Source organism: Urocitellus parryii, chromosome 4 (assembly GCF_045843805.1).
Source record: "Urocitellus parryii isolate mUroPar1 chromosome 4, mUroPar1.hap1, whole genome shotgun sequence".
NCBI classification, from domain to species: domain Eukaryota; kingdom Metazoa; phylum Chordata; class Mammalia; order Rodentia; family Sciuridae; genus Urocitellus; species Urocitellus parryii.
Window position 1 is genome coordinate 59,744,158 of NC_135534.1, and position 14,537 is coordinate 59,758,694.

The window sequence follows — 14,537 nt, forward strand, 5'->3', positions numbered from 1 at the left end:
CAGGAGTGAAAAAAAATCATGACATTGGTTTCTTTTCCCTTTTCCCTCTCTAAGTCCTTTATGATGGCCCTTAACAATTCTAGCTGGAGGCTACCCCAGCCTTCCTTTTTCCTGGTAGGTATTCCAGGTCTAGAGGAGAGTCAGCACTGGATAGCTTTCCCCTTGGGTGTCCTTTACTTCCTTGCTCTAGTGGGCAATGTTACCATTATCTTCATCATCTGGGCTGAGCAATCCTTGCACCAACCCATGTACCTCTTCTTGGCCATGCTAGCTGCCATTGACCTTGTCCTGGCCTCCTCCACTGCACCCAAAGCCCTTGCTGTGCTCCTGGTCCATGCTCATGAGATTGGGTACATTGTCTGCCTAACCCAGATGTTCTTCATTCATGCTTTCTCCTCCATGGAGTCAGGTGTACTGGTGGCCATGGCTCTGGATCGCTATGTGGCCATTTGCCATCCTCTGCACCATTCCACCATCCTGCATCCAGGGACCATAGGGCGCATTGGGATGGCAGTGCTGGTGCGTGGATTGATCCTCCTCATCCCCTTCCCCATCCTCCTTCAGAGCCTTATCTTCTGCCAGACCACAGTCATAGGCCATGCCTATTGTGAACATATGGCTGTGGTAAAACTTGCCTGTTCAGAAACCACAGTGAACAGAGCCTATGGACTGGCAGTGGCACTTCTGGTGGTTGGGCTAGATGTCCTGGCCATTGGTGTCTCCTATGCCCTCATCCTCCAGGCAGTGCTCAAGGTACCAGGGAGTGAGGCGCGACTCAAGGCCTTTAGCACATGTGGGGCTCATGTTTGTGTCATCTTGGTCTTCTATGTCCCTGGGATGTTCTCCTTCCTTACTCATCGCTTTGGCCACCATGTACCCCATCATGTCCATGTTCTTCTGGCCACCCTGTACCTCCTTGTGCCACCTGCCCTCAATCCTCTTGTGTATGGGGTGAAGACTCGGCAGATCCGCCATCGAGTGCTCAGGGTGTTCTATGTTAAAGGATTGGTCTGAACCTAATCTAGTTACTTTCTTTAGAGGTTCCTGCCACAGGCACAGCCAAGAACTCATGGTTGTATGGATAATATGGATAGAGGCCACTCTACAATGAAGAGTCCTTCTACTCCTATTAGCCCCATGCCAAGAACACCCCACAGGCATTTGGCTCCATGTTCTATTGGGATATATCTGGATAGCTGGATCATGAATAGTCCCCCCTCCTTCACACACACACACACACATGTTATATGTATTTTTTTCTCCTGGTGCCCACAGTTGTCTACTCCTTTTTTCAGAGTGATTTCAGAATAAGATAAATGACAGCTCTGATTATGACATCTTTCCTGCAACCCTGTCTGGAATGGGAATGGAAAAGTCCCCAATTATGCTCTGTTTTAGTGTCTTCAAACCCTTTGACAGTGAGCTCCAAATCACTGGACTCCTGGGTGGCAGCAAGGTCTCTTCAAAGCAGCTGAGAAGGCCACTTTTTAAGAAAACACCCTTCATCCTAACACTAGCGTCATTTTACTTAAAACAAACAAAATCAAGACAGTTACTTTTGGGCAAGGGAACTTAGTGCCTGCTGTTAATGTTACTTGGAAGTTGGAAAGCCACTAGGAGGGCCAGGACATTACTTTATGTACGGGGTCATCAAAAATACCAATAAATTTTTAAACAATAAAATGGTACAGAATATATTCTCTTATCAACACAGAATGTAAAATTGAAAACCAATAACAACATGATGGCAATGAAAAGCCCTAAATGGTTGGAAACAAACAAACAAAGGACATCTCAATAACCACGTATTAAATAAGAAATTACAGGAAAAGTTAGAAAAATTTTAAAGTGATTGATCATGACAAAAGCAAAAGATGAGGAGGTACAGCTAAAGACTAAATAGAGGGAAACTTACACCATTTAATGCTTGTATTAGGAAAGAATAGGTATTTAAAATCAATTATTTAATTTGGCAATTTAAGAATATAGAAGAAAGAAGAAGAAATTAAGCCCAAGTTAAACAAGATGAAGAAATTAATAAAATATAAAAATGAAGAATATCATTTTATATTTTATTAATTAAATATAAAGAAATCTTAAAAGTTGTTTTTTAAAAGATCATTAAAATTGATATACTCCTAGTAAGACTTATCAAAGAAAAAGAAAAACATAAAGGATTAATATGATGACTGAAGGAGTTATCAGTGCAGATCATACTAGATAGTAAAAGAGTACTTGTTATAAAAAATTTTAAGCCAATAAAACCAACAGTTTGCTTAAGAGGTTTTATTTATTTATTTTTTTACTTTAGTATGTATGCATTTATTTATTTATTTATTTTATTGGTTCTTTTTAGTTATACATGACAGAAGAATCCATTTTGATATAATTACACAGTAATGAAGTATATCTTATTCTTGTTAGAGTCCCATTCTTATGGATTTACATGGTGGTGGGATTCAGTGTGTTGTTTTCATATATGTTCACGGGAAAACTACGTCAGATTCACTCTACTGTATTTCCTCTGCTTATTCCCCTTCCTTCCCTCCATTCTCCATTGTCTAATCTACTACATTTCTATTCCTCCCCTTACCTACCCCCACCCTTTATTGTGGGTTAGATTCCATCTATCAGAAAAAACATTTGATCTTTGGGTTTTGGGGACTGGCTTCACTTATCATGATAGTTTCCAGATCCATCCTTTTGCTAGCAAACGTCATAAAGTCATTCTATTTTTTTATATATATTTTAAAATTTCATTTATAGATGGACACAATATCTTTATTTTGTTTATTTTTATGTGGTATTGAGGATCGATTGCAGTACCTCACATGTGCCAGGCATGTGCTCTGCCACTGACCTACAACCTCAGCCCCATGAAGTCATTATTTCTTATGGCTGAGTAATACTTCATTTTGTGTGTGTGTGTGTGTGTGTGTGTGTGTGTGTGTGTGTGTGTGTATGTGTGTGTTTTACATTTTAGGACACCTCAGTTATGCGAGTTCCACCTGTAAAATACCATTTATGCAGACTTGGGTTAAGGATTCTCAGGGGATAGTCTTCCCTTCCCTCCTCCTTCTTCCCTCCATTCCCCTCCCTTTTCCCTTCTTGTTAATTTCCCTTCCTTTTCTTTTTCTTCTACTACTTCCTTTCTGTTCTCTGGCCCTTCCTCTGTCCTTCTACCTATCCCTTCCCTGTCCCTCTCCTTGTTCCCCATTCCTCCCTTCTCCTATGGCTTAGTTCAAGAGAGCAGGTTTCCTTAAGATCTTTTTCCAGAATCCTCCCTTTCCCATCCACTAAGAATGTCTTCTTTCCCATGTTTGGCCATTTGTTCTTTGATATGAACTCCTGGCAAGGTCAAGCCCGAGCCATTCTTATTTTATCTCCAAAAAATGCGATAGGAAAACTCACTCTGTGGTTTGTTTCTGGTCAAATGAGCTCTATGCAGAGGCACTTCATATTCAGGCTCCCCAAGAGATATTCAGTGACTATGATAAAAATAATTACTTGCAGAAAAAAAGTGGTTTTAAATGGATTTTTTCTTTTTGTCAGTGTCAGTATAACAAGGACATGTAGATTGAGTAAATGGACTTTAGAGGCACAGCTTTACATTATTTAGTTGGCTCCAACTTGGAAAAAGGATGAGTAGTCTTTCCCAAAGAGGAAATATGAGGACCCAATGGAATTAATTTGAACTACATATAAACTAGTTCAATTGATCAGAGCTAACACCTATATAATACTTACTATGAGTTCAGCACTAAGTGTTGCTTATATATTAACCCTTACTCACGAATAAGAAAACAGTAACCCAGAGAAGAGAAGTGATTTATCCAAAGTAGCTGAGCTGGTAGGCGGTGGTGCTGGGATTTTAACCCAGATAGCTCACCCTATGTGTTTGCTTACCACACTACCTTGCCCTCTGCCTGCCCACCATGCAACGTACCTGGTAGTAACTGTCATTTCTGAGATACCACTCCATACTACACACTTCACTTTTGCTTCATTTTTCCCTGAAAAGGAGATTTTCCACTTGCTCATCAAATCTATAACTCAATTCTAGCACCTCATTAAAAATTTGTTTTTATTACAGCATTACAGGTATATATAATATTGGGGTTCATTTTGACATGGTCACACATACATGGAATATAATGTCCTGCATTTCAATTCCCAGTGCCTGCTCCCTCCCCTCTTCTCTTCTTTTATTTCACTTCCTCTAGCATCTCATTTTGAGAATCAGTTCTTGGGTCTCCTTCTAGTACACATTACTGTGCTATTGAGGAAGCAGAAAACAAAAAGCATAAAGGATTTCTCAGAGAGGAGTTTAATAAAAGGGCTATTCATAGAAGTGTTAACATAGGGGAACAGAGGAGGCCACTTATATCCTCAGGCCTGAAGGAGCAAGGACTGGCAGGGTTTCTGCTGAAGCCTGGTAACCTTGGAGCTGTGGAAGGGCTGCGTCTCCACAGGGTCTGTGGCTACAGAGAAACACATCAACATCAGACCTGTGTTAAAGCAGAGTCAGGCAGGATAAGCACCCAAACCCTTACTCCTTTCCTATTTTTGTCTTCTGCAGGTGGCTCCTGCTGTTTGAACTAGAAGCAGAGAGTCAAACAGATGAACCCAGAGAAGCAGTCTGTCCCAGCACAGAGCAGGGCAAAGGAGAAAACAGACTTGTGAAATAATGAATAAACACCGTCCTAGATAGAAGCCAGCTGTTTGCCTTCTCTGTGGTTGAACCTAGGAGGTAAAGGGAAAAAAAATCATACAATAAAACTGACTGGTTTCACTTGAACTTCATATTCACAGACACCCCAAGAGATATTCAATGACTATTAAAAATATTATTATATTAAAAATAATTACTTGCAGAAAAAAGTGGTTTTAAATATGCTGGAGAGGAAAGAAGTTGATTCATTATGCATGATCTTGAATTAATTAGCTAAAACTGCACTGGTTCTATTGCAGTAAGTCCCATGCTATATTGCAAGTTTGTGGAGAACAAAATCCATGTGAATCTAATCCTTATAAAGCTTATATGTAGTCTTGAAGTGACCATATTAAGGAAGCTTATTTTATTTTGTGAATAACAAGAAGCATTATGGTTTATATATGAGGTGTCCTCCAAAAGCTTGTGTGTGAGACAGTGCAATAATTTTTAGAGGAGAAATGATTAAATTATAAAAGATGTAACCTGATCAGTGGTTTAATCCACTGTTGGATTAGCTGGGTGGTAACTGTAGGCATTTAGGGTGTGACTGGAGGAGGTAGGTCACGTGGCATGCTGTTGAGGTTTATACTTTGTCCCTGGTGTGTGGAGCTCTCTGTGCTTCCTGACTGCCAAGTCCTGAGCTGCTTTCCTTTGCCATACTCTTCCGCCAGAATATTTTGTCTCACTTTGAGCCCAGTTTTATGGAGTTCCCTGACCAAGGACTGAAACTCTGATACTGTGATCCATAATAAACTTTTCCTCCTCTGTCTTTGTTCTTGTCATGTCTTTTGGTCACAGGGATGAAAAAGCTGACTAAAACAAGAAGTTACTCATACTACAATGTCATGTAATTACTACCAAAGAATCTTGAGGGCAGGAACCCATAACTACCTGGGGCTAATCTAGTGATGAACATATAGTTGATAATAATGTCAACAGTAGTAGAATGACTGAGACTTACATAGATTAAATTATTTGCCTAAATTCATGCAGATATCAAATAGCAGAGATGAATTCAGAAAACCATAACAAGAAGAGAATTGTATAGTTTTGTTAATAAATCCTAGAAAGTTTCAATATAGGAAATTTATCAAGATAACATTTCAGGATGTTGAATGTAGAATTAAGGAAGGTTTAAGTGGCTGGTCTGTACAGTCAAGCAGTAGATGCTGACTTGAATTTCAACTCAGTTTCAAACAATATCTCAATTATTTTCATTCAGTAGCATCATAACTTAAGGTAGGGTCCCCAAGAGACCCAGCTCCTCAGCTGCCAGGACCCTGTTCCCAAAGTACTATCTCTCAGTTGGCTTTGAGAAGTGGGTGGGGCAGTGGGAGGAATTAACTGCATATCATAAAACTCTTTAGATTTCTTTCATCAGAACCATGGAAACAGTTCCAGCTCTGGTTACTGGAGGCAGACATTTCCTCAAGCAGGACCTGCTCTGTTGTTTTATCTGTGAGTTCCAGGGGTGAGGGAGGGGATCAGTATTGTTCAGGGCCAGTAGCATCTGTGTCACCAAAAGACAGAACACACTTTCTCTACATTATTATAGTGGTTCCCATGACAAAAGATGAAAAGCCCAGCAGTTCTGGAGGCTGAGGCAAGAGGATTGTGAGTTCAAAGTTAGCCTTAGCAAAAGCAAGGTGCTAAACAACTCAGTGAGACTCTGTCTCTAAATAAAATAAAAAAATAGGCTGAGGATGTGGCTCAGTGGTTGAATGCCCCTGAATTCAATCCTCTGTACAAAAAATTTAAAAATAAAAGGAAAATCCCATGAGCTGTGGTACCGGGTGGCCTGCACATTCAGATACCCAGCTTCCTCCCAGAAGGGACCTTAGTCTAGTCTCAAGAATCCCACAGCATTGAATGCAAGGGATCCTGTGTGTTTGATGGCTGAGACCTTCATGAGAGAGTTCCCAGAAGAAGTCTAGGGGTTTCAGGGAGGGAAAGGACAATGACAACAATTTGACTTCAATGTGACACTAGGCACCCAGATCATGGAAGCTCTGGGAGAAAGTTGGTAAGGAAATTTGGTTATTTTCTTCTCTCAGTGTGGCCCAGTATTAAGAGAGAAATCTTCTCTGATTATAAAGGATTTATTTCCAACAGAAACAGATTTATGATTTTTCTCCCAATGCCCTTAGTGTTCTTGTTTCCTCCTCTTTTCTTTCAAAGTCAATTGTATATTTGTATAATTGTTTAGTTAAAATATCTACACTTTCCTAATCTTTCTTCAATGAGTTTTTAGCATCCTCTTTATCCTGGACACCTCTTTTTAGGTAGTACAAGTTTAAAACTGTTCCTTAAATCAAGGTGCTCTGAACTGGACACAACATTCTAAGTGTGGCAGAATAGAAGACACCATTTTCCCTCTGATGACTGTTACTTCCACTTATATAGCCGAAGTCCTAATTTATTTTTTGTACTAGGAATTGAACCCAAAGGGCATTTTACCTCTGACCTACCTCACTTTTCATTTTTTGAGACAGTCTTGCTAAATAGCTGAGGGTCTTGTAAGTTGCTGAGGCTGGCCTTGAACATGTGATCCTCCTGCCTCAACTTCCTGAGTCACGGAGATTACAAACGTGTACCACCAGCCTGACATCTAGTAGCTCTTATTAATCAAATAAGTCAAAAGTTTGACTCATGTCTGTGTCTATACTTCCATCTGCAATAAATCCAGTTATCTAACTATATTTTCTCTATACTTATTCCACTCATATAAATATGTACATCCTTCTTACTGAAGTCTAGGTAGAAGGATGAGCTTGTAATTGCTTCCACAAGGTGAGGAAGTAATGAGGATAGGGAAGAGGAAGAATCAGAGACTAGGAATTATGATGCAGGATCATAGATGGGGACCATACATAAGAGATAGGAAAAAGCAAAGCTAAGGCAAGGATCTTTCAGATATAGAATAAGACAAGAAAAGAGAACAGGCAGAAGGTGAAAAATAAGTAATGCAGAGTAATCGGATGTGGTTTGCCACAGGAATGAAAGGTATCTGAGGCAATTCTCTTTTGTAAAGGAGGAACTACCATGTTGTTTGCTGCTGGTGTAAGTATGAAGGCAAAGGACCTAGTAGGTCAGAGACTGAATCAGAAGTTTCCCACTCAACAGGGTCCAGGCTTTTGTGGCCAGGGAGTCTTTACATGTGGTGCTTAGTTTAAGATGCCCAAAGTCCAACAAGATATCACAAATCTCGCCCTGTCTGCCTCTGGCCCACAGCTTTCTCGGTTTCTATTCACATCTTGCACTTCTTCCTGTGGTTTGGCTTGCCTCAATTCTTTCATCAGTTCCCTTGGACGCTTGAGTTAATGTTTTTCTGTTTTTTTTCTTCATTTTAACCTCTAAACCCTCAAAATCTCAAAATATAAAATTTATTTCACAACCATTTATTCAGAATCTACTGAGAATTAGGTAGTGTGAACACAGCATGGGATAAAAAGATGAAAACTATATTTTATAGACTTCAGAGATTTTTATAGTGGATTAGGAAAAGAGGAAAGTCAGATGGTGCTGTGTTTTATAAAGTATTTAAATAGGAACAAAATTATTTCCTCAAGGACCTCTTCCTTTTCCTTCCTTATCTTTCTTTTTTCTTTATTGCCAGTATTTTTCTTTCTTTAGTCCTTTAACTCTTAGCATAAGAATATTAAAATTTATCCTATTAAACAATAGCACAAACCCAAACTTACCCTTCTGCATTCAGTCAAGCCCGTGGGCTCCTCCATCTATCTTCTTCCCACTGAACTGTTCTTGTGAGGATCAACAGTGATTATCTAATTGCCAAATGCAATGGACCATTTATTTTTCTACATTAATGAAATTCTGTAGTGGACACATCTGGCCACTCCATTTGATTTTCAATTATGGCTCTGGAAATTCCTTTCCGGTTTCCTTTGAATCTCTATAATTTCTGGCTGAAGGATCACTGTTTCTTAGGGTCCATTGCTATGCTTGTTTATATTTTAATCTATATATTCTCCTTAAGAAAATGTGTTAAGTCCTAGGATCTGCAATATACACTATATGCTGATAATTTCCAATTCCTATATTTAACTTTGAGCTTTCAAGAAATTGGAGTTCTGTTCTTCAACATTTCATGTCATAGGTATTTGTTAACTTATATAGATGCCATAAGCTCGATATATCAAAATTGAATCTATAATCTCTGCCTCCAGAGATACATTAAGTCTTTCCAAAGTCAATTGTTTGTTTTGTGAAATTTACTAAGTCATTTAAGGCAGAACAGACACCACAATTTTTGAATGCCTACCCTCTCTTCTATATAACTAGTCAGTCTAATCTCTGTCTGTGCCGTAACATTGACACTTCTCTACACCCTCAGAGCCACTCCAGATCCATTTATTCACACACATATCAATTCTCAACTGGACTATTGAAGAGAACAATAACCTGTCCCATTTTAGGATGTTCTTTGCTTCTTTTGGTCCCTTATGTTTGACTATGAAAGAACAATGGAGAGAGATTTAGTATATTGTCTAAAAGTGAAATCATGATCACACATCCAATGGGTTTGTGTGATAGATTAAAATATTTGTTAGGATATGAGAGACTTAAGCATTTTTAATATCAATGTGAAGAGTTTGAATACCTAAGGAATTGACAAGAATATTAATAGGTCAAAGTTCCTAAGAAAATCAAGGTAGGTAGAATAAAAATCAGAGGTGAATGAATTGCCATTTGAGGGAGGGATGGAAAGTATATTTTACCATATTCTAGTAGGAGAGCAAGGAGTTAAACATTCCTGGATTTATGAGTCTATCATGGGAAATTGAGGAACTTGAATCTGAGGTCTCTGCTGCCTTTGTGAGGGTTGGAGAGGTTAAATGAGAAAGGAGCGGTTTAGCATTTGAAAAGAATTTAGAAAGCTTGAAAAATTGATTGAAAAATTGCTTGAAATGGGCGGAGGAATGAATTATCCAGAGAAGGTTATTGTAATAAACTTGTATATAAAAAGCTCAGTTCAGGTTGGTAGGTATAAATCCTTAATGAAAAGTTTGACTTTGAACATAACTTTCTATAGAAAGATTGAATTGTACTTGTGCTGACTTGGATTAAGTATGCTCATGATGGGGTGTGCCGGAAGTAGAAGCTAGAATGACAGGGAGTGAGGAACCCTCTTTATATTTAGTCAGTGTTTACTTGTGTTTTCCTTTAGTTTAGAATAAGATTGGAAGTATAGCATAGATTTTTCCATCCAAAATTTACTTTTGTATATGATAAAAATGAGAGAAATCTAATGTTTTACTACTATCAAATAAATGATATCAGCATCCTTTCTGAAAGTACCATATGATTAACCATGATTTTATGATTTGTTTAGTAATTTTAGATTATTCTGTAAATGAGCAGGCATTTTTGGCTTGTAGGATTTATAATTGGTTATTTGCTTTGTCAACATTGGTTAGAAAAATTTTCTTACTTTACTATGTGTATTTTATTTTTTTATTAGTGCATTATATATAATAGTGGGGTTCATTTTGATGTATTCACAGATGCATGTAACATAATTTGTTCCATTTTATGATGTGCTTTAATTCTTTTCACCCCTTTCCTTCTAAACCATTGGTGTAATCTTTCTTATTTGTTATTCTAAACTAACTCCAGAAATAACTTGTCAACCCTGCCCCCATTCATCTGAATATCCACTGATCTTTGCCTTTGTCTGGGATTAATATTTTTTAATATTTATTTTTTATTTTTAGGTGAACACAACATCTTTATTTTATTTTATTTTTTATGTGGTGCTGAGGATCAAACCCAGTGCCTCACCCATGCCAGATGAATGCGCTACCACTTGAGTCACATACCCAGCCCTGGATTAGTATTTTATATCTCATCAATTTTCTAGATGGTAAAGTGTTAGTCAATATTTTGATAACTATTTTTTTAAACTTAATTCCTAAGTCTTGTCATACATAAATCCAGGTAAAATCTTCTCAGTTGAGGATTTCTCTCATGAAATTATCCAGTAACTACTCCGCTGCTCCAGTCTCTGAATTCCTCCTCATCTGCTTCCCTAACTACCAGAGTTGGCAGCACTGGCTGTCCCTGCCCCTCAGCCTCCTCTTCCTCCTGGCCATGGGGGCCAACACCACCCTCCTCATTGTCATCTGGCTGGAGGCCTCCCTGCATGAGCCCATGTACTACCTGCTCAGCCTCCTGTCCCTGCTGGACATTGTGCTCTGCCTCACTGTCATCCCCAAGGTCCTGGCCATCTTCTGGTTTGACCTCAGACCCATCAGCTTCTTTGCCTGCTTCCTCCAGATGTTCATCATGAACAGTTTTCTCCCCATGGAGTCCTGCACTTTCATGGTGATGGCTTATGACCGCTATGTGGCCATCTGCCATCCACTGCGGTACCCCTCCATCATCACTAACCAATTTGTGGCCAAGGCTAGTGTCTTCATTGTGTCTCGGAGTGTTTTGCTGCTTTCACCTGTTCCCATTCTCTCTGCTCATCTCCATTACTGTGGGAAAAATGTCATTGAGAACTGCATCTGTGCCAACCTGTCTGTGTCCAGGCTTTCCTGTGACAATATCACCCTTAACAGAATCTACCAATTTGTGGCTGGTTGGATCTTATTTGGCTCAGATTTCTTTCTCATCTTCCTTTCCTACACCTTTATTCTAAGAGCGGTACTGAAGTTTAAGGCTGAGGGTGCTGCAACAAAGGCCTTGAGCACATGTGGTTCCCACTTCATCCTCATCCTCTTCTTCAGCACCATCCTGCTGGTCATAGTGTTGACAAATGTGTCCAGAAAGAGGGTCCCCATGGACATCCTGATCCTACTTAATGTTCTCCACCACCTTATTCCCCCTGCCTTGAACCCTATTGTATATGGGTTTCGAACCAAAGAGTTAAAGCAAGGATTTCAGAAATTGCTGCAGAGAGGGTTTTGAATACTTACCAAACTCTAAAGAACTCTAAAGGACTCAAAGAAATACCATTTTCCCCCATTTCAGGATCCATGATTCCAGGCAATAAACTAATGTGCAGATATTGAATATTTCCTACCTACTTTTTGTCTCTTTAATATCAGGAATTAGTATATCCCTCTTAGTTCTTGATCAAAGTTCAAAGACCTATGTGGTATTATTAACATTTGTAGCTACTTCACTATGACTAGACATCTACATATTCAAATCATCCTATCCTACAAGAATTTTGCATGGTAGGATTATTATTCCATATACTGATAACCATATATTGATAATCTGGTGAGTGGTGGAGCATTGATTCCAATGCAAGTCTGTCTGACTCCAGAATGTTTCCATGGATTTCCACTCCCTCTTCAATCCTATGTTATTTTTTATGAACCTGATGCTGCCCATTGGCTTTTTCTCTCAGAATAAAATAGGATCTCTCTCCATTTCCATGCAATTCCCCTTTTCTCTCCCTTTCCCTCCCACCTCATGTCTCTGTTTAATGTTAATCTTTTCTTCCTGCTCTTCCTCCCTGCTCTATTCTTAGTTGCTCTCATTATATCAAAGAAGACATTTGGTATTTGTTTTTTAGGGATTGGCTAGCTTCACTAAGCATAATCTGCTCTAGTGCCATCCATTTCCCTGCAAATTCCATGATTCTGCAATCTGTATTTGGGGTAAAAATGGGGATTTCATAACTCACTTGAAGCTAATGCATGAAATATGATATGTCAAGAGCTTTGTAAGGTTTTGAACAACCAATAAAAAAAATAAAAAAAATAAAAAAAGAATAAAATAGGAGCACAGAACCCAGAGACACAGTCACCTTCTTTTTGTGATCATGGCTCTTCAGGCTGTTATCACAAAAGGCTCATGATCATAACTGTACCAACCAGGGCCAAGTAGAAGCCTCACACATCTTCAAACACTTATGGGGACCAAAGTGGAAATCCTTGGGGAATAATACCATCAGTGTAGATGGTGGTCAAACCAACTGAGGTACAGGGAACCTCCTGTGTACTCAAAATCATGCTTCATATGCTCTGGAGTTCTAGAGCTTTGAGGGAGGGGACTATAACTATAGTCTTTGGTTAAATCTCTGGATTCATAATCTGATAAAAATGGGTAAGGAAAAAATTTATTATTGTAGTTGGTAGCACTTATATATTTTTCATGTGGATAGTAGGAAATTGAGGGTTCAGGTTCATCCAATAACCTTACTGAAAGGGAAGGCATAATTCTTATTTGAAAAATGTCATGAAGTAGAAGCCAGAGCCACTCCATTAAGAGGTTAAAGATTGGTTCAGAGGAGAAACTTCCATGATTGTTAAATTAAAGACATTTGAAATACAGAGTATCAATCCCTTGTTTTAATGAAAAATGATCATTGTTGTTCTATGAAATATCTCTTTAATGGCTAATTATAAATATTGGATGAATAGGCATTTATTAGACAACTTTAGAATATAACAAGAACTTGGTGAATTGTGGGGTGCTAGGGAGCTTCTTGACATCTTTAAATTAAAGAAAAAGTGATCAGAAAGTATTTTAAGGTAATTTCTTTAAAGAACCAGCAGAACTTGATTATCAGTTAAATGTGTGGCATAAATGAGAGATGGCCAACTGTATTTTCAAGCTTTCATAATGAGACTTCTGTGGGTTTCGTCAGTTTGACTCTGCTTATTCAAAATATATTGGCATACGCTTATCTTCTTATGGATAAAGACAGAGATCAGGTTCCCCAGAGCCAAACCTAACTGACCTGGAAGCTTGATCAGGCAATTGTCCTTGCTTAATCCTGTGAGAAAAGTTTCAGTAATGTAGTCTTCTTGAGATATTCATATTAATTCTGGGCACACATCTAATTGTCTTTAGACACAAGGAAAAAAGTTTAGTAGACTGTTCACTTTTAAAAAAAATCAAAATGCCATGTTAATCTTGAAGGTCCTGATTAGTCACATCTCATTTGAGTTCCAATTTCTGGACATCATTGCCCTTCTCTATATATTTTCCTTAAATTCCTTGGATACACTTTGAAGTCTCCAAATCACTCTGTCCTCTGGTTCTTTCAGAGGTGTATTCCCTGTCATTGTATTTCATAGTCCTCCTGAGACACTAAAGCTATGGTCATTTCACAGACTTTTCCTGAGGGAGGGGGCAGGATGGAATGGGATGGGGTTTATTCTACAAATCCAACTATGATCCTAGGAAGGAGACACAAGATAGATGCTTATACAGTATGGATTTATATTTTCTAGAAGTACTTTAGTTTGCTAAGATAGAACATCACTAAATTTACCCCCTCACTTAAAACAACTGAAAAACTAAAACAAAATATGTAAAAATAATGACTTTCAAGGCATTGGACATCAGGTCATAGACAGTGATCCCTGAGAGATAGGAAGCTGTAGTGATCCTGAGTTAGGAAACAATAAATAGTCTATTATTTATTGGAGAGTTTTCCAGCTCATTATATAGAGATTTCAGGCCATATCAAAGGCCATCTAAGGTATAGCTTAGCTGTCTTCTGTGTTGAGGAGAAGGAGATGGGAGTGAAGGATGGCAAGGCCACTAGAGTTCATAAGACAGAGTGTTAGAAGATAGAACAGAGTAAAAGGAATCCTAAAGATCTACAGAGAAGACCCTTGCTTATTCAGCAGAGTACTGACTGATTGGCATATGCATGTGAGAAAATTATTGGAAAATAGTGGAGGGGAAAACAAAGTACTCATACAATACCATAGGGAGCTCTGAGATGACCTTTCAGAGTGTCTACATTGAGATGTATGTGCCAGGCCTTTCCCCAGTCCCATCAATCAGTGATTGGATGCAGATTGCCCCAGAAAGGAGGCATAACCTTGAGTGA

At 38.7% G+C, this 14,537-nt stretch overlaps 2 protein-coding genes across 2 annotated transcripts; both read left to right on the forward strand.

The window, feature by feature from the left end:
• Nucleotides 1–18: 18 nt before the first annotated feature.
• Nucleotides 19–1,014, forward strand: LOC144254594 (olfactory receptor 52L1-like). The gene has a single exon (XM_077797949.1). It carries the CDS (start codon nt 19–21, stop codon nt 1,012–1,014), a length of 996 nt encoding a protein of 331 aa, XP_077654075.1.
• Nucleotides 1,015–10,702: 9,688 nt separating this feature from the next.
• Nucleotides 10,703–11,647, forward strand: LOC113200820 (olfactory receptor 56A1). Its single transcript, XM_026414381.2, has one exon. It carries the CDS (start codon nt 10,703–10,705, stop codon nt 11,645–11,647), a length of 945 nt encoding a protein of 314 aa, XP_026270166.2.
• Nucleotides 11,648–14,537: the final 2,890 nt, after the last annotated feature.